Genomic DNA, 19,950 nt, shown 5'->3' with positions numbered 1-19,950 from the left:
CTGTCAGTAATGGCTACGTTTTTTCTGACTTACTTCTTTCCCTTTGTCATTCACGAAGGTGGGAATGTCGTTGTGGATGGATGTGGCTCTGCGCAAAATGGGACGGGCACAGACACAGAAGAGTACACCCTAATGAGCATCGATACAATTATAAACGGGAAGGTCATAGCCTCTTCTGCCTGGAGCACACAACCTTCCCCACTGCTCCCAGAACTGATGAAGTGTGTCTCATGCTGACTGTGTTTTCTCATGCAGGAAGGAGTCTTTCCTGGTTTGATCCCGATTTTGAATTCGTACCTTGAAAACATGGAGGTGGATGTGGACACAAGATGCACCATCCTAAACTACTTGAAGTTAATAAAAAAGAGAGCATCTGGTACGTTTGACACTTCCAGGCACTGATTTTCCTGCCTTTTTTCTACTTGGAAAGTAATAGGGATGTTCTCTAATTATTAGTTGGGTAAAATTAATGGCAGCTGTGGCTCTCTGGTTAAATGTTAAATCTTAGGAGCAAAGAAAGGACTGACATGTGTCCTCAGACTTAAATCAGGTCTGGTTTAATTCTGATCATAAATGTTTCATGATCCATTTTAGAACTTAATTTCGGAGTAATCAGTGCAGTACTCCCAAGCTGCAGTTGCATTTCCAAGATATTTTTTCATCACCACTTGTGCTGCTTTTGCCCGTCCGTTGTCTGTGTTCCTACACAAACTAATCCCCTTTGCCTTTAACATGTTTTATGAGCATGTGGGGCTGGGGCTGACAGCCTGGCAATGGGTGTGCCTCCAAAGTATGTTGGCATTAAGGTAGGTTAAGCTCTGATATGCAAGAGCATGGGGACTTGTCTTTAGTTCCCTGATAAGAAGGCCCTTCTGTGAGTGAGTAGCAGTGTTCCTTGAAGTCAAAGCAGAACAGGTTCTTCCCCTGCCTTTTTCATGCTACGGATCTGTGTCTACACCTCCAAGATAGGTGGCATAATGACCTCTTGGGCTTCTTGAAATGCAGCACTGTACTGAGTAGAAGATGCCAGACAAAGCTTTCATTTAGAACCGAGCATATAGCAGTCTGTGGCCACTTTATGCTGATGTGCACATCCTCGTGCCTGCCATCCTCAGGTTAGCTAGACAGTTAACTTCAGTCATAGAATGGCTTGGGTTGAAAGGGACCCCAAGAATCAAGTTCCAGTCCCCAGCACAGGCAGTGCTGCCAGCCTCCACACCTGGTGCTCAACCAGGTTGCCTAGGGCCACAGTCGTGAGTTAAAGCAGAAATCTTATTTTGACACATAAATTGGTTTTAAATTAGTGTTGCATTCCTTTTTAATTCCTGAAAATTGCTGTAGAACCTTCTAGCGAAAGATACTTCTAAGCTGAGGTGAAAAACAGGACTTTTTTTCCTGCCTCATCCTTGAACATTTTATAGCAGCTCTTGAGGATGATAATGAGTTTTAATTATTTGTTGCTTTCAGTGAAGGTGTTCTTACCAAAGCCTGCTTGTTTGTAGATGGTTTCTGACCCTCGGGTAACACAGATTGGGGTTTGGTGCTTGACTTAACTGAGAGAGGGGAAATAATGTGGCAGGAAGAAAACAGCTGGGGTACACTGACCCTCAAAGTAGCAGTGCCTCCAGAACATTCCATTATTCTGTATTGCTTATAATTTTTGGAAAAAAAAAAAAAGCATATTTATTACAGAAGGGGTTTTTTTTGTTTCTTTTTTTCCTCAAGAGCTAATTACCCAGGCTCAACCCTGTACCACGGGTGTTTCATGTGCTTCATAATTATTTTATGGTGTGCCTTCTAGTTCCTGTGCTGCACATTAACGTTTCTCCATTCACTTAGCGAAATCACGGGTGCTGATAAAAGCTACTCACAAATGTCGTCTCCTCCAGTTTTGATGAAGCTCTCCATCCCGTGTTTCCTTACTTGGAAGTTCTCTTACACATTTTGTCAGCCCGTGGTGCTCTTTTCTAATTCTGTTACTCTTTTTTTTTTTGAGGACTGCATGGTGCATTTGAGGCACAGGTTTATACAGTGTTACACAGCTGTATGCACTTAGAAACAGCATCCTTTATTTTCAGTGGAGAGTGCTGGCTGGTTGGACCATCCGACCACTAGGTGTCCGTGTTGGTACGGGCTGCACAGCTCTACCACAGTGGTGGTAGCTGGGGAGCACCCTTGTCAGGCTCAGCTCATCTCTAGGCCGTGCTTCTGTTCTGTGGGAGAGCACTTGTGCTTGTTTGTCTGATACCCTCTCCAAATGCTTCAGGCATATATTTTGTTCAGCCACTTGTTTATACAGAAGTAGCACAAAACACTGGCCACGTTTCTAAAGAACCAAATTTTTTTCAGGACTGCATCCTGTCAGCATACCGTGATGCCTTACTGTCACAATTACCTGTATCTTGTCCTCATTGGGGTTTGCTTGCATGTACTGCATTCAGGAGCAAGATTCAGTAAGCGAAATGCTGGTGTCCAGCTGGCCTATGGCTGCTCCTTCACAGGGACACAGGTCTCCTGCAGGCAGCGTGTGTCACTTGGTGCTGGTGTGCTCTGTGGTACACTGCCCTGTGTAGTGAAGTGGGGGCAGTGTGTGCAAGCCAGGAGCTGGTGTGGTTGGGAACCAGTTGCCTGTCTTATGCTAGGGTAGCTAAGAGAAAGGGAAAAAAATAAGAGAGTAATTAAAGGCAGATAAAGCAGAACTAGCACCTGAGTTGGTTGGAAAACTACATAGGATCACAGAATGGTTTGGTTCAGAAAGGTCCTTTAAGGTCACCCAGTTCCAACCCCCTGCAGTGGGCAGGGCTGCCACCCACCAGGTGTGGCTGCTCACAGCCCATCTGATGCTTGAGCACCTCTGGGGATGGGGCACCCACAGCTTCTCTGGGCAGCTGTGCCAGGGCCTCGCTGCCCTAAGTCATTACTGTAGCACGTCTGCTGGTTTGTCTCGACAGCTTTTCAGGCCAGGTGATTTGAAGACCTCTTGCTATCCAGTCTGTTGGTCACAGCTGTTCTAGCATCTGGGTGTGATGCTTCTCTCTTTGCTGCCTTCCTAAAAGATCTGAAATTTGGAAAGGCAACAGGAAGATGCTACCAGAAGAGTGAGTTTGGGGGACTCTCAGTGATGTGTCAGCTCGATTTCGCTTCAAGTTTAGCCTCATTAAAAGCAAAAGTAGGAACGTGTTTCTTAGGAAACCGCGAAGCGCACAGAACGGTGCGTTAACGCCGAGGATGTTGTGTCGTACTGCTGCGTTAGCTGCACTGACTGCAGTTTGTTGCATTCTCCCCCAGGAGAGTTAATGACGGTCGCCCGATGGATGAGGGAGTTCATCTCACAGCACCCAGGCTACAAGCAGGACAGCGTGATAACAGATGAAATGAACTACAGCCTTATCTGGAAATGCAACCAAATCGCACAAGGCCAGGCAGAATGTCCAGAACTGCTGGGGGTAGGGTTTAACAAGAAGCCAAGTGGAAACAAAACTGACTCTTTGTAATGAATGTTTGTGAAGTAATAGAAAGTTGAAGTCCTTTAGTGAAGCACTAGCAAAGATACTGTGAATCTGGTACAGTTTCATGGTGTGACGACCAAAACAGGGATACTGCACTATAAAATGGGCCAATGCCTCAATATTCGTTTAAGGCATCCTAAAATGGGCATATTGTTATTGTTAAGGTTTATACAATGTACATGTAAATAGTAAAATATTTTTATGATTAACATCAATGTATTTTAATAAGCATTGTATCTAAAGTTCTTGTGAATTAGCTTAACTTTTTTATGCTCAGAAAAGGAAAATTGTCCCGAACAGCTTTGTAAATGTAATGGTTCTTGTATATTACATGCATTCCAGTTACTGAATGTTTACTGTAATTTTTTAACCTGGAATGTGCCGAGTAATCTACCTTATTGTGTAAGAAAGGAAAAGGATTCTTCTTGACCTGCCTGACTCCCAGACTTCTTCCTTCCATTTTGGTTTTAAAATACTTAGGAACAGAAAATGCATGTGCATCCGTTTAGTTATTTGTGCAGCAGTTTCTCAGTTGCCACTAGACACCATCAGGTGTGCAGAACTGGAGGAGCAGAGCTATCTCCATTCAGATGACACAGCTCCCTGCCTCCTGGTAACTGCAGGTTTACATTATGGCTGCCATGGTCTTTTGTAGCTTGCATTTCCTGCAACAAAAACTCCATCTTTTCCCACAATGTTTTTGTTTGTTTGTTTTTTCTGCTTCCTATCATGGTTCAGAGGTTTGCCTCTTTTTATGATTGCACAGAACAGCAGAAAGAGGGGAGAGGAGGAAATGGGAGCTGGACACAAAGCTGTCCTTGCACAGGAACCAGACGTGGCTGCTGTGGCACTCTGTAAGTGCTGGGAGAGCCTGCGTTGCTGCTGCTCCCACAGTCAGTAACAACTGCAGCACGCAGCCAATAGCCGGTTTGTTCTTCCTAAGGCTGAGTTCCTTGTTCATCATGCACTATTAAGAATACTTCTGGCAGCATGTTGTACTTGCTCTCGGTAGCTGAGGTACCTATGAAGCTCTAATGGGTAACTTCAGCCCCTCTGTAAAACAGATGTGAGATCATAGAGCGTGAGTCTTGAACTGGGAGCCAGTGCTGGTGGTGACTGTAAGATACTTCAAATTTAGCCATTGCAACTGTAAATAATGCGAACTTATGGGGCCTTTTAATTCAGCTTCTTAACTGATTCCTAAAAGTGCACTGCATTATGGATACGTTATGCAAAGCTTAATGCAAGTGAGTATAAAACCTGAGGCGCAGTGATCTTTACCGAGGGCTGATGGAGAAACTGCATTGAAAAGGTGCACTAAAGAGAGGCTTTTATGTACTGACATTAGAATTTGTTCTGTGTTCACAGGTGTGCTTTAGAGAATAAAAAGAATGCTTTTTTTTTTTTTAATGTGGTGGTGAATTTGTTTTAATCGAGATGTAGGCATATGCTAATTTAGTTTGTGTAATAAGGAAATAAAATAAAATTTGCAGTATGTGTTTGTCAGTTGCATGCATTGGAGTTGGTCTCAAATTCAAAAGAGGAGCAGTTGTACTTCTGAGGCACGAGAGCTAAGGTTTTACCACTCTGCAACAGACAGTACTCTGGGACAGCTGCCCATTTTCTGAAAAATCATGCAGCTTGTGGAGACTGGAAACATTTGCAGCCATGGTGTTTAGTTTTATTGGAGGATTAGGATTATATTCTGTGCGTTGCTCTGGTTTTGCAGCAGATTAAAGAGAAGTGACAGCAGAGGCAGCTCCAGCAGCTGCTTGGATAGCTTGAGCTGGGTGGCAGCAGGAAGGGATTGCTGCAGCCCCTCCAGGAGCTGGGCCATCCTTCTGACTGCCTCTTGCACCTATCAACACGTGCGTATGAAAACCCACTCCTGGGGACATCCTCCAGGGAAGCAGATGAAGGGACAAAAGAGCAATAGTCCTGAGTGCGCAGCAGAAGGTTCCCATGGGGTGTAGTGCAGAGCAGTGCCAGAAGCTGTGGTACACCAGAGATTAGGAACAGGAACTTTGGAGCATAGTAGTTGAAACATGGGTTTCTTTAATTCCGAAAGACCTGATGATTTGCTGAAATGTTCTTGAAGCATCTTTGCTTGGTGAGGAACAGCTCACCTGTCCCTTCCCAATGCAACAGGAGAATAAGAACAAAAGCAAGAAAGTTCCTGGGTCACAACAGACAGCTCAGTGAGCGAAGAGGGAAAAAAACAGGCAGTGCAAAAGCATCCACAAACCACCTGTACTGTCTGCCAGAAGCCAAACTGGAGGTGGAAGTGTGTCCTCAGCGCACAGAGCAATGGGCAGGAGCAGGCAGCCCTACTGCCATGACCTGCGCTGGGGTTTGGAGGAGGCAATGACATTGCTTCATCACCCAAACCACTGAAGGATGCTCCTCCAGAAAGCTGAGCTGCCTGCAAACTGAACAAGCAGGTGAACAGCTTGTCTTAAGAAATGGCTCTCTAGTGTTTGCTAAATCCGTATGTATATGCACCTGTAACTTGGGCCTCCTGCCTGCAGCTTGCCCTGGCAGGCTGGGAAATAGGGCAGGCACAGTTCAGCTGTACAGATGCTCTGCCCGAAGCAGCATCCAGGCACTCCCGAGGTGAGCTCTGCTCCCCAGTAGGGCAGTGGTTGCTCTGAAGTGTTCACTTCTGGATAGCAAACATAACGTTAGAAAACAAACTCCTGTCAAAGATTGCTCAGAGAACAGCACAAAACAGCACATTTCACATTTTTGTCTCTTCTCCTTCATTTGTGGTGCTGTGTCTCTTGGCTGTGGCTCTGACTTCCCACAGCACAACAGCTGGCCAGTGCCCTGAGTCCAAATCTGGTGCTAGAACGAGACCATGTTACATATCCTACCTCAAAAAAGCAAAATCAATGGAAAGTCCTGCACCTGGGTCAGGGCAATCCCAAGCACAAATACAGGCTGCATGGAGAATGGCTTGAGAGCAGCCCTGAGGAGAAGGATTTGGGGGTGTCAGCTGAAAGATGCAAGATGAGCCAGCAATGTGCACCTCCTGCCCAGAAGGCCAACCATATCTTGGGTTGCATGAAGAGAAGTGTGACCAGCAGGTCGAGGGAGGTGATTCTGCCCCTCTGCTCTACTCTCATGAGACCACACCTGGAGTACTGAGTCCAGTTCTGGGGCCCCCGACACAAGAAGGACATGGAGTTGTTAGAATGGGTCCAGAGGAGGGCCACGAAGATGATCAGAGGACTGGAGCACCTCCTCTTCGAGGACAGGCTGAGAGAGCTGGGGATCTTCAGCCTGGAGAAGAGAAGGTTGTGAGGGGACCATATAGCGGCCTTCCAGTACCAGAAGGGGACCTGCAGGAAAGCTGGGGAGGGACTTTTTATAAGGGCATATAGCAACAGGAGGAGGAAAAACGGCTTTAAGCTGGAAGAGGATAGATTTAGGCTAGATATTAGGAAGAAATTCTTTACAGTGAGGGTGGTGAGACACTAGAACAGGTTGCCCATCGAGGTCATAAATGCTCCCACCCCGGAAGCATTCAAGGCCAAGCTGGATGGGGCTGTGAGCAACCTGGTCCAGAGGGAAGTGTCCCTGCATAAAGCAGGGGCTGGGAATAGATGACCTTAAAGGTTCCTTCCAACCCAAACCATTCTATGATTCTATGAAATCCATGGTACAGAAAGGAGGATTCAAGATGTGCAACAGAGCATCCAGGGGAGGGCTCTGCGGGCTGCTGTGTGCAGGCTTGCTCAAAGCCTTGTGGCTGCTCTCAAGACAAACCAGGGCAAGCGGTTCTCAGAGCAGAGGAATGCATCTTCTTGGGCTGTGCTGTCTGGAGGAGGGGATGATCCAGGTGCATCCCTGCTCGGGATGTCATCACTCTGTTTCCATGTGGGATAACACTAACTCTGGTCTGAAAGATCCTAGGATGTGGTACTGTGAGTCTAATGCTCTAATTGCAATTAATGTTAAAACATTCTGATTGTTTCTATCTACCAGCTGCTCTGTCTTTACCACGTTTCCTCTGCTGTGCCTGGAGTTTGAGAGAGGTGGTACAGTGGCAGCCTCGCACATTCATCTCCTGTCTCTTAACATGATGAAATACACACAGCATGCAGAAATTTTGTCTGTTCCAGAGACATTCTTGTAACAGTTTTCAGTGGAGCCCACTGGCAGCCAGACTGGTGTTCATCTGATAAGTACCATGAGAAGACATCTATGAGCTGTGCCGTGTTAGAACAGGCTCCACGTGTCTTGCCTCCAGGGGACATTACACACAGTGCTGAAGTCACTGAACACTGGTGCTTTGTCCTTGTGGCACATCCCCAGTTGGGTATAGGCTGCTCTGACAGGCCCTGCTACAAGAACTAGTGACGGGGTAGGTACAAGAATTAGTGAAGGGGGTAGGAAACTCTCCATAACATGACATTTCTGGTTTGATGGTTTTTCTGTTTGATGGTTTCTCTCTGGATAAGCAAGGGAGTGAACCTCAGCCACTGTGCTCTCATGAGTGATCCCAGGAGAGCACAAACTTGACACAGAAACTACAGCCAGCCTTAGGGAAAACGGCTGTTTCCATCCCTGCTTCCCTCTTTATCAGCCTGACCTCTCCTCCAGCACACCCCTCCCCTAACACCAGGCAGAATGCCTCTACTGCTGAATCTCCTCTCCCTTGCTCTGGTGCAAGCTCTGCCTCTATCTGCCTGCCTGGGAAGAGGGCAGCTGCACATCCTCCCACAGCAGCACTACAGCAGCCCTGAGGCTACAGGAAGCAAAGCAGGAGACAGTGATTTCTTCCTGGTGCCAGAGAGGGCTGGGAAAGGCAAGACGACCTGCGGAGTCAGGGAACAGGAGCAAGCACCACAGTAGCCCTCTTTGAAAGGCCCCATTATTATTTGTTGTTCCTAAAGAAGACTGAGGGCTTAGGCTCTTGAAGGCTGCACGAACCGAGGGAGAGGGCGGGATCTAAATGCTCATGTTAAAAGGTTATGTATGCTTTTTTATTGTCTGTGGTCAACCAAAAAATGAAAAAAATAAAAAAAAAGAGAAGGAGATGCTGGAGAGTTCCAGCTGGGCCAAGCTCAGCTTATCTAGCCGCTGAGCTCAAAGACACAAACTGAGATTTCATTGTGGGCAAAAGAAGACAGGGCTAGCACAGCTGTAAATGGCCAGCAAAGAGGAAGGCAGATGAAATTCTGCTTTCATCCAGAGATGGGAAAACAGGAAGCAGCTATGGAGATGCTTCAGCCATGGAAGAGAGGTGAGAAGAAGAGAATCCACCAAAGGGAACCTATCTGAGAGTCCAGGAGTCCTATCTGAGGGAGTCCAGGACGTGGGCACCTGATGGTCTGTGGGAGGTGAGGCTGGTGTGCTATTTAGGACCGGAGGCCTTTCTGGTGGCAAAATTTAATCTTGAGAAGAAAATGACAAGCAAAACAAAACAACTCTAATTCTAAGCCACTCCTTGACACTTAGACATCCACAAATGATTGCCAGGGAATGCTTTTATATTCTTACCTCATGAGCTTTGACATGTGGCAAAACAGGCGGGGAGTTTCTGTGTGTGTGGCTAATGGGGAACAGGTTTGGGGTGTGCAACCAGCAACACTTCCAGAAATCCTGAGCAATGCTTTCTCAGCGAGAAGAGCTGCAGTTTCCATCCTCTGTCTACGTCTTTGTGACACGCATAGACCTGAAAGGAATGAAGCAGTTCTGAGGTAAAAATGGTAGCTCATATGCCTCAGAGAAGCATAAGAGCTTGCTATTGAGAAAAGGGAGTTCTGAGAAGGTGATCCTGTGGGATGGCTGGGACTGACACGACAGGGATAGCACCATGAATGTGGCTGTGCCACACTGCCACAGGATGGCAGCTGAAGTTTTCTGTCACTCACAGCAGTGATGCTAACTCAAACTGTGGCTTTTGCAGGCTTAGATAAGGGGAGAAGAAAGAAAGAAAGAAAGAAAAGAAAGAAAAGAAAGAAAAGAAAGAAAGAAAAAGAAAGAAAGAAAGAAAAGAAAGAAGAAGAAAGAAAGAAAGAAAGAAAGAAAGAAAGAAAGAAGAAAGAAAGAAGAAAGAAAGAAAGAAAGAAAGAAAAGAAAGAAGAAAGAAAAGAAAGAAAAGAAAAGAAAGAGAGAAAGAAAGAAAGAAAGAAAGAAAGAAAGAGAGAGAAAGAGAGAAAGAGAAGAAAGAGAGAGAGAAAGAGAGAGAGAGAAAGAGAGAGAAAGAAAGAGAGAGAGAGAGAGAGAGAGAGAGAGAAAGAGGAGAAAGAAAGAGAGAGAGAGAGAGAAGAGAGAAGGAAAGAGAGAGAGAGAGGGAAAGAGAGAGAAAGAGAGAGGGAAAGAGAGAGGGAAAGAGAGAGGGAAAGAGAGAGGGAAGAGAGAGGGAAAGAGAGAGGGAAAGAGAGAGGGAGAGAGAGGGAAAGAGAGGGAAAGAGAGAGGGAAAGAGAGAGAGGGAAAGAGAGAGGGAAAGAGAGAGAGGGAAAGAGAGAGAGGGAAAGAGAGAGAGGAAAGAGAGAGAGGAAAGAGAGGGAAAGAGAGAAGGAAGGAAGGAAGGAAGGAGGAAGGAAGGAAGGGAAGGAAGGGAAGGGAAGGGAGGAAGGGAAGGAAGGAAGGAAGGAAGGAAGGAAGGAAGGAAGGAAGGAAGGAAGGAAGGAAGGAAGGAAGGAAGGAAGAAGGAAGGAAGGAAGGAAGGAAGGAAGGAAGGGAAGGAAGGAAGAAGGAAGGAAGGAAGGAAGGAAGGAAGGAAGGAAGGAAGGAAGGAAGGAAGGAAGGAAGGAAGGAAGGAAGGAAGGAAGGAAGGAAGGAAGGAAGGAAGGAAGGAAGGAAGGAAGGAAGGAAGGAAGGAAGGAAGGAAGGAAGGAAGGAAGGAAGAAGGAAGGAAGGAAGGAAGGAAGGAAGGAAGGAAGGAAGGAAGGAAGGAAGGAAGGAAGGAAGGAAGGAAGGAAGGAAGGAAGGAGAAGAGGAAGGAAGGAAGGAAAGGAAGGAAAGGAAGAAGGAAGGAAAGAAGGAAAGGAAGGAAAGGAAGGAAAGGAAGGAAAGGAAGGAAAGGAAGGAAAGGAAGGAAAGGAAGGAAGGAAGGAAGGAAGGAAGGAAGGAAGGAGGAAGGAAGGAAGGAAGGAGAAGACTTGAAAATATTAGAGCTTGTGACCTCTGGAAAAGAGGCGTCTGGGTGGTGAACATGACATGGGTACATCGAATAAATCATCACACTATAACTGCGGAACTCAACGCTGGAAGATGTTATAGAGGCCCAAAATATAGAAGTGTTCAGGAGAGATTAGCCACCCCCAAGCTGATGGAAAAGATGTAGCTATATAGTTAGATAGTGGCATCATCGTTTTAACATTCAGCATTCTGGTTGCCATAGTTTCAGTGCCATCTCTGTCCATGGAAATCCTCAAACCACTTCTGCAACATGGGAAATATTTCAGGGAAGGATCACTTTGTACAGGCTGTTTCTCATGTTCTTTTCTTAAGCATATACATCTGCAAGGAAGGAAAATACTGACTCTCTGGTCTGTCTGAGTTAAACAATTTCTGTCTTCTTATATGATTCAGTGTTAAGAAGAGGGCATAATGCAGCTATGGCAGGGACTGTGTTAGAAGCCCTGAGCTCTGGGAGCTGGTTCAATGTTCAAGCACTCACTAGTAGAGAATGCTAGAGAAGAGACTGGGCCACTCAGACTTCTCACCTAGCAGCTAAACATCCCAATCAACAGCTTCCTTCAGCCACCAACTTGCAGTGTACTGCAACTACAGAAGGTGTCCAAACCAGTTTCATGTTTTGGCCATGTCTACTGGAGGGAGGCCTTCATCACCATAAGACAGAATCACAGAGCACTGCAAGTTGGAAGGATCACTGAGTCCAGCTCCTGGCTCCACACTGGACCAACCCAAATTCAAATCCTATGTCTGAGAGTGTTTTCCAAACACTTCTTGAACACCAGCAGCTTGGAGCCATGACCACTGCCCTGGGCAGCCTGTTGCATGCCCACCACCCTCAGGTGAAGAACTTTTCCCAACAGCCAAACTGAGCCTCCACTGACACAGCTCCATGCCATTCCCTCAGATCCTGTCGCTGTCACCAAAGAGAAGAGAAAAGTGCCTACCTCTGCACTCCCCTTTCACCATCTCTTCCATCTCTTACACCTTTCCAAATCATCTTTTCTAACATTATTAATGAGTACAGTACACATCTTAGGAAGCGCTGTTGTAATAGCCTGTTAACTGTAACAAGCCATTCGGGTTGCTTTGAACTGTAAAGATACCTTAAAAGATAACTGTAAAGATACCTTAAAGATACCTGCCCAAGAAGCAGAGTTTGGGTCTAAAATATGGCCCTAGGAAAGAAAGCAGTCATGGCTGGCCTAATACACACATAAACACGTGGTTAGCTTACTCCCTGGCACAGTGCTAGCCTTATCTGATCAGCAGTCAGCCAGCCTACACCCATGCATTGCCCAAAGAGTTACACAGGTGGTAAGGGTATGTAAAACACATGTGGCCATGCTGCTCAGATGGGCACAGAGTTTTTGACTGCATGGCTGCAAGCTGCTTCAAGGTGAGTTGGTCCCCTTGGACTGTTTCATTTTCTTGAACGGATTTAACCTCACATCAACTTCCACTGGAGGGAACACAATATATCCATAAATTATCCATGATTACTTTTAATCTTCATATACCCACATTTTTTCTTGGTTTTGCCAGCAGACTCTCTACAGAACTAGAATTTATGCTGTCGTAACTATATCTAGAAGTATTTGACGGCACACCGTGTACTATACAAGAACCAATGAGCCCTTCACAGATGAAGAGCCTGGTCAAGTACTACTGCTCCAAGCAAATGACACAGCTTCAGAAATGTATATTCAACCTTGTGAAAGCGGCAGTCTCATATAATACATGTTCCTTGTATACACTGTCTCCAAGTTTTTGGTAAAATATCTGAAAAGCTACATCCAAATGTTGTGTTTGAAATAACAGATGTTATCATGCATGGAGAGAATCTGATATCATTGCCTGTTTCCTAAAGCATGCACAGGAACTGATTTGCTTTCCCAATAAACAGAAGTGCAGCTCAGAATGCCTAGCAATTTAGAAATTACAGAATAGAAATACAAAACCATAGAGGTTGGAAGAGTCCACTGGAGCTCATCTGGTCCAATTCATTGCTCAAGGCAGGATCAGATGAATTAAGTCACTCGGGACCATGCCCACTCGGATTTTGAATGTCTTCAAGAATGGAGACTCTGCATTCTCTCCAGGTAACCTGTGCCATTCTCACAATGAGAAAGGGTTTTTCTAATTTCAGGTTTCAGTTCATGCCTCTCATCCTGTGACACGGCACCACTGATAAGGGACTTTTTCATTCCCTCCTGTCAGGTATTCCTCCGCACAAACAAGATCTCCCATAAGCCTTCCCTTTGCTAAAGAAAGCAGTCACAGCTCCCTCAGCCTCTCCTCACATGACAGATACTCCAGTGACTTTATCACCTCGTTGATCCTTCGTGGAGCCTCCCTCAGTAAGCTCATTTCTTTTTTTCTACTGGGGACACCAGGACTGGATACAGCACTCCAAGTGTGGCCACACCAGTAGTGGGCAAAGTGAGAATTACTTCTCTTGTCCCGTTGACAACATTCTGCCTAATGCAGTACATCTTGACCTTCCTTGCCACACGACAGAACTTCTGACTCATGGTCACTTTGTTTTTCGTCAGGACACCCAGGGCCTTTTTTCTTCAAGGCTGTTTTTCAGCTGGTTGGCTCCAGCCTATGCAGCAGCACAGGGTGACTATTCCCCAAGGGCAGGACTCTGCATTTCTCTTTGCTGAGCTTCATGAGGTTCTTCTCTGTCCATTTCTCCAGCCTGCCAAGGTCCCTCTGGATGGCAGCACAACCCACTGCTGGATCAGCCACTCCTCCCAGTTTTGTTCCCATCTGCAAACTTGTTCCATCACTCAAGTTATTTGTGAAGATGTTGAGCAATATTGGCCTCGGTAGCAATATCTGGTTACACCATTAGGGAATGACCTCCACCTGGACTTTGTACCACTGATGATTGCCTCTGAGCCTGCCATGTGAGCCCTTTTTTCAGCCCACAGTTCCTCAGCTTGTCTGTGAGAATTTAGGGGAGTGCTGACAGGCTAAAGTCAAGACAAATGACATCTACTGCTCCCACCTCATCCACCAAGCCACATATTGTAGAAGGCTACCATGGCGGTTATGAACTATTTCTTCATCATAAATCTATGCTGACTGCTCATACTTTCTTCTTCTCTGCATGTCTGGAATGGGTTTCCAGGAGGTTTTTCTCTACCATCTTCACAGGAGTTGACACAGAGTTTTGCAGTCTTGACCTTGTGTCAGACAACAGGTAGTCACATCAACAATTCGTTTTTAGCTGCCCAGCTGTTGTGACAGGACAAGGGGAAATGTTTTCAAACTAAAGGAAGGGAGATTTAGACTACACATAAGGAAGAAGTTTTTTATAGTAAGGGTGGTGAGGCACTGGAACAGGCTGCCCAGAGAGGTGGTGGAAGCCCCATCAAGTCAGACTGGACAGGGCTGTGAGCAACCTGATCGAGCTGTAGGTGTCACTGCTCATTGCAGAGGAGTTGGACTGATGACTTCAAGAGTCCCTTCCGATGTTTCAGAACAGACCGTATGTCCTCATATGCCCACCTCACCAATGCCCTCACATCCCGCTTTCCATACATTCCCACTGGCTCTTGCTTTCCATTTCCCACTGGGTGCCCTTTGACTAAACCAGTTTGTTGTGCTTGAAGAAAACTTCCGTAAATGCATTTTCACTTTTCCTTCAAGTTCTCATCATTCATATGTGTTCTCAGCGACAACTGTTTGCAGTGCTACTGGCCATGGCTTGGTCCTCGACTTCTACCAGCTGTATAGCATTTATCTCAAAAAGACAGCACCTCAGAGCAGGGGTGTGTTACCCATGAACACTGTGCAGAACCGTGCAGATCTTTGATTCACTGCATGGTGGTAAGTGATGTCCAGAGCATTTATATCAAAATAAGGCAGGCAGCCAGACTCTGGCTCTCTCACCTGTGTTGGTATGAATGTAGGGTTACAGCTCTGAGGTTATCTCAGCATTATGCTGACATTGTGTGCGCAGAAAGTTATACAGCAGGAGGGTTTTGCAATTGGAATGGGTAAATAGATTTTCTTTTGTTATTCTTAGCAGCTTATGCATTCATTAGCAATGTTATATAACCTGCACCTGCAGTCAGGGTTTATTTAAATACGTAAGGCAATCTCCATAAAGTCACCTGCAGATACACTGAATTTCTTTCAGTGAATTTTACACAACTTTCCAAGAAGAAGGCTGAGCAGGAGTGCAGCACATTTGCTGCTGCCCAGTCCTTACCACTGTGCCAGATACTAGCATCCAATTGCTAGAGAGATAAAGCTGCTTCTGAGAAATGTTTTCCCCTTTTGAATGTTTAGAAATATGCAGAACTGGTACGAGTGCATTTTACAGGAACAGGGAGAATCAAAAAGCTTCATTTTGATGAAAGCTTCATCCTTTTCAAAATTCAGAAGGCACAATATATGGCCTTGCTACATTTAGACCTCATCCTTAGTTATTCCTTGCACAGTAGATGTAAGAAAATGCCATCCAATTTCAAATTACTGCAACAGTGGTTATTGTGCCGCTGACACACATACTTAGGTCTCTCTGGCAAGGTAAAGCAGCCTGCAGGGTATCCACGTTTTAAAGCTTTTTCTTGCAGCCAGAGGACATAATGAGGTCACAGAATGTTGCAAGTGATTCTCTTAAATTATTGGCATTCGTTAGGTTGTTAATATTAGTGAACAATGTAAGATTTTAAGGTGAAAATGAGTCATATGCGCTGTTCTCATGGCAGAACCAAAACCACCTCTTGCCTCAAGCTGAATCTCTCGCAGATCTTGGAAGAAAGGGTAAGGAATCAGCCAAAGGAATGTGCACGCATTACAGCTCATTGTTTCACTTTCAGTAAAACCCTCAGTGGACCATGAAAAAATACATTTGTAGCTATCATCATATGTCCAGCTCCTGCAGTCTCTGCCTGGCGAAAGATATTGAGCTGGCATATCCTTTGTAGCATTGTACAAATATTGTCACAAGATCAGCTTAGGAACATTTCTACGCTAATAATGCGCTTGTGCTTATCTAACAGGCTTATCCAGCAGCCCCCGAGCAAGCAGCAAACTCGACAACCGGAAGCAAAAAAGGGGAACACAGCTTCCAGGAGTAGTGCACACGCACTCAGCAGCACAGCACAGCCCAGGCCTGTCTGTTTGCCAGGGCTGAGGAATGCCTCATTAACAAAGGCGGGAAGTGCTGATACATTTTCCCCAAGCGAGGCATTAAAACTGTTTTTTACCCCGCTATCGATGCCACCATTTTCAAAAATGCGTTGAAAACAAAGGGCGTTTGTTCTTAGGGGTTCTAACAAAGAAAAAAAGTTCATATATAATGGCAATCAATCTTTTTATATTTTTTTTCTTTGTCAGAAGTGGTTCTTTTGGGGCTTTTGGCCATTCGTGTTCAAAACCCAATTGTTTCCCTCTGTATTTTCTGAGTGTTTTAGGAGTTGCTCCTCCCTGACAGGACGGCAGCAGAAGTCTGTCAGTTTCCATCTGCTTAGAAACAAAGGAACAACGAAACATTCAGCCAAGCTTGCCTGAACAGATCTCTTCTTTTTTTTTTTTTTTTCCTTTCTTATTTATTTATTTTAACTTTCAGAGCAATATGCAATAGGAGAATGGCTGAACTACTTGAGATCCCACAGCATTTGTGAGGAGAGGCTCAGGGTGACAGCTGTGACTGTTGGGAGATTCAGGGTCACATCCTCCTCCCCCTTAAACTCCTGAAAGTTCGAAGTGAGCTGAGAGAAGGATTTGACCTTATTTCTTGTATTGTATTCTGAAGGTAAATCACCACGATGAGCGAGTCCTGTTTGCTGACCGAAATGCAGTAACTGGGCATGTGACAGCCAGCTCCAGGTTTCCCAGCAGCGTGAGCAAAATCCATGCCCACAGCAGCAGCAGCAGAGCAGATTCTGCTTGTGGGTCTGAGAGGTGGAAGTGTGAAATGGAAGCAAGGCAGGTGCCTGGCTCCGGAGGTGAGCGCAGCCCACGGCTCCCGGCAGCTTGCTCCAGCAGGCAGCCATCAGCTCTGTCACGTCTGCTCAGCCTGTGGCCCTTGTGAAATAAGTCTCGTTGTTTAAATCCCTTCGGCTAACAGGATTTACATGATAATCCTGCGGGCTGATAGCACATAAGCAATGGAGGCCAACTGTCACCTGGGAACCTGCCCGATTGCTTGCACATACACTTCCTTAAATACAGATGGCACCTACACTCAGGGCTTACAGAGGAGGCAGTGGGACTAGAAGCACTCACCTAATAAGGCTGGGGCCCTATTTTGTACTTTGAGAGCAATTTCCAGCTCTGTGGTCTGAAACTGCAGCAAAACATTAACCGACATGCTGTACTAATACATGAAAAACAAGTATAGCCCATAGCATGCCCATCCCATAGGTCAGGAGCTGCAGTTGCTTTGTGGCACAGATGCTTTCACCCAACAGCACAGGCTGAGAAGTGAAGAAGGATTCCAAATCTGGTTTAAAGTAATTTCAGCAGGTGGAATGTAATCATGCGGGCTGGAAAATAGCCAAGGTGCTGATTAGCACCCTTCAAAAAGCTACAGGGAATCACTAATGATCAGGGCTGTTTGATTAGCTGCTGTTGCATTCTGCATGCAGAGAGCTGTGTTCCCCACTGTGCTCTGTGGCTCTTCTGGTGCTTGCCCTCATGTGCTCCCTCCACAAGGGCTGGCAGGCACATCAGGGCACCCTCTTTCTCCCAGGAAAGTAAAGCTGTGCTGGCACACAGAGGATTGCCCTTTGTACTGTGGCCTGGACTGAGCGCTACAGCCCCTGGTATGTTTTGTTTCTTGTTTTTTGCCTTTCTTTGGGAGCGGGATTCAGCCTTGGAGAAGTCTGTGGAACTCTGCCTTTGGCTGGCTGTGCTGCTAGCACTAGGAAGCACTTCCAAGAAAGCTGAGCTACAGTTTCTATCGCTGGTTCAAAATAAGATATTTATGATCCTTTTTTTTTTACCACTGGTATTCCAAAAAGAGAATGTTAAAATAGATTTGGTATGAATGGCTGTATTCTTTACTGTTCTACAGTTCAGTGTTTCCTCTGCTGTTTCAGCCAGCATTTCCTTGTTACCATCTCTCTAAACCTTATCTAACTTCTGCTCTGTGGCTATTGTTTTTCAAGTGCCTTTCCTTTGTTTTCTTCACTGATTTTTTTCCATTAGTTTTCAATTTTACTTTCATAGAATCATTGAATGCTTTGGGTCAGAAAGGACCTATAAGACGATTTAGTTCCAACCCCCTGTTGTAGGCAGGGACACCTCCCTCTAGACCAGGCTGCTCACAGCCCCATCCAGCCTGCCCTTGAATGCCTCCAGGAATTCATGACCTCACTGGGCAACCTGTTCCAGCGTCTCACCACCCTCACAGTAAAGAATTTCTTCCTAACATCTAGTCTAAATCTTCTCTCTTCCAGCTCAAAGCCTTTTCCCCTTGTCCTGTCACTACATACCCTCTTCCCCAGATTTCTTGTAGTTCTGAACTTTTCTGTTTCCTTTTCTGTTTCTTTTCTGATCCTTTTTCCCACCTTACTAAAAAGAACTGCCAACACCATAAATATATGTTATTTAAGTGATACTTTATAACATAAAAATAATGGAGGCACAGGCAGGACGTATGTGTTTTTAGAAAAAGAGATGTTGTGAAAGTACCTGCAGAGAGACACTCACCAAGCTGGTACTGAAAGAATTGTGTATAGAATGAAGGCATCCATCCATGATTTAGTTTTGGCCAAGGAATGAATCCTGGTGCTATGGAGGAGCTTAGCTCCTGACCACAAGGATCAGTTTGTTCCTGAGGTGACAACATGACCACATACTTTTTGGTGTGAAGAAAGAGACTTCTGTGTTGCTCTGGTGACCTAACCTCATGTGTCCCAGTGCTAGGCTGAAGGGCTGCAGCCAACTGCCTTGGTCAGAGGGGCAGGGCATCAACCTGGAAGGGACAGTTGGTGAAGACAGCAAATCCCAAGGAGGTGCAGAGGTGCTCATGTTATTAATACAAAATTGCCCTGAAAATTGGTGAAAACAACAGATTAGATATTAGAGAAGGATGGAGGCAGACTTCTCAACTTCTAGTTAGTTCATGTGAACTCAATCTCAGCCCACTGCTCTTCCCAGCAGGTAAGAGCAAGCCTGGGTAATGAAGTAGGCTGCAATGTTTTGCTGGGATACACCCCCAGCTGTGGCACCAGGATGGCCACGTCTAGTGCTGGCTGCTAGGATTTAAATGACTGAATCTATTTTTTACTAAAACTCTGGACGGTTTCTACACCAGTAGAGACTTGTAGCTCTCCCTCCAAACTACTCCTTCTGCTAACAATACCTACTGTACAAACACCATGATTAGCAGAGCAGTGGGCTCTGAACAATGCCTGATATTCTTCCCTCAGATTCATGGCTTACTGCAGAAGCCTCATGAGACACCTCCTCTCCACTCCTTATTTCCATTTGCAAAACCATGCTTGTTGCAAGATACAGGCACTTGTCCCACCTCCACCTCGCACCTCAGGGAAAGGCTTTGGTGTTTCAACCCCAAGGCAGGGCAGGGCTCCTTGCACCTCAGCTGAAGCCAAAACAGTGCAAAGGCAAGTCATGAACAATTAGTCCTTATGAGTCTGCTGTAATATCTTGGTCTCCACCAGGGACGTTACTGGCATCTTGTCGTGCCTTCAAGTGCCTTGGAGCTGGAGGGAGGAGGGACCTTGAACCAAGCTAAACAGCTACTTGTCTGTGGATTTAACCCAAATCCCTCAGCCTCCCCAGTAAAACATGCCTTGCAGTATCTCAGAGAGCAGCCTGTAATGGGCATATCCCGAGGCAAGAGGCCAAGCAGCAGCCCTGACTTACAGCCTGGAAAACAACTATCACTTCCAGGCAAGGGCTGGGCCCAGCCCACACCTGAGGTGCACCATTCCTTGGAAAGGGAACTGCACTGGAAAGGCCGCTTGTTTCATCCCTTGTGCTGTGCATAGCCTGGTGAGGGCTACCGGCTTCAACTTTGCACTGGTGCTCTTGGGAAAGGGTTATCTTGTCCAGCCTGCTGGCACAGAGCTCTGTGCGAGTGCTAAGTACTCCCTCTGGGACCAGTGGCACAGTTCTCACTTTGTTGTTTTCCTCAAGTCTGAGATCTCTTCAGATGGGCAGAGGATGGTGTGCCATGGCACTGAGCTTGGAGGGCACCAGTAGCAGTGGTGGTGGTTGGTTGAATTCCCCCATGTCCAACACCTGGGACAAGAAGATGGTCATCAGGTTGTGGTTGGACTTGATGATCTTCAAAGTCTT

General features: G+C 45.9%; 1 protein-coding gene across 3 annotated transcripts in view; it reads left to right on the top strand.

Moving 5' to 3' along the window:
• Positions 1 to 3,859, top strand: part of GCLC (glutamate-cysteine ligase catalytic subunit) — a 30,490-nt gene extending 26,631 nt beyond the window's left edge. For all 3 annotated transcript variants that reach the window (XM_065730814.1, XM_065730812.1, XM_065730813.1), the window contains 3 exons: positions 59 to 162; positions 256 to 376; positions 3,289 to 3,859. In XM_065730814.1, coding sequence (XP_065586886.1) covers positions 59 to 162; positions 256 to 376; positions 3,289 to 3,494 — 431 coding nt within the window. In that variant the 3' untranslated portion in view covers positions 3,495 to 3,859. The remainder of the gene's footprint in view (positions 1 to 58; positions 163 to 255; positions 377 to 3,288) is intronic.
• Positions 3,860 to 19,950: the final 16,091 nt, after the last annotated feature.

The sequence above is a fragment of the Cyrtonyx montezumae genome, unplaced genomic scaffold, assembly GCF_038088225.1.
Source record: "Cyrtonyx montezumae isolate F1298 unplaced genomic scaffold, pur_monq_1.0 scaffold_13, whole genome shotgun sequence".
Classification (NCBI taxonomy): Eukaryota; Metazoa; Chordata; class Aves; order Galliformes; family Odontophoridae; genus Cyrtonyx; species Cyrtonyx montezumae.
This window is presented reverse-complemented; position numbering and strand designations above follow the sequence as displayed.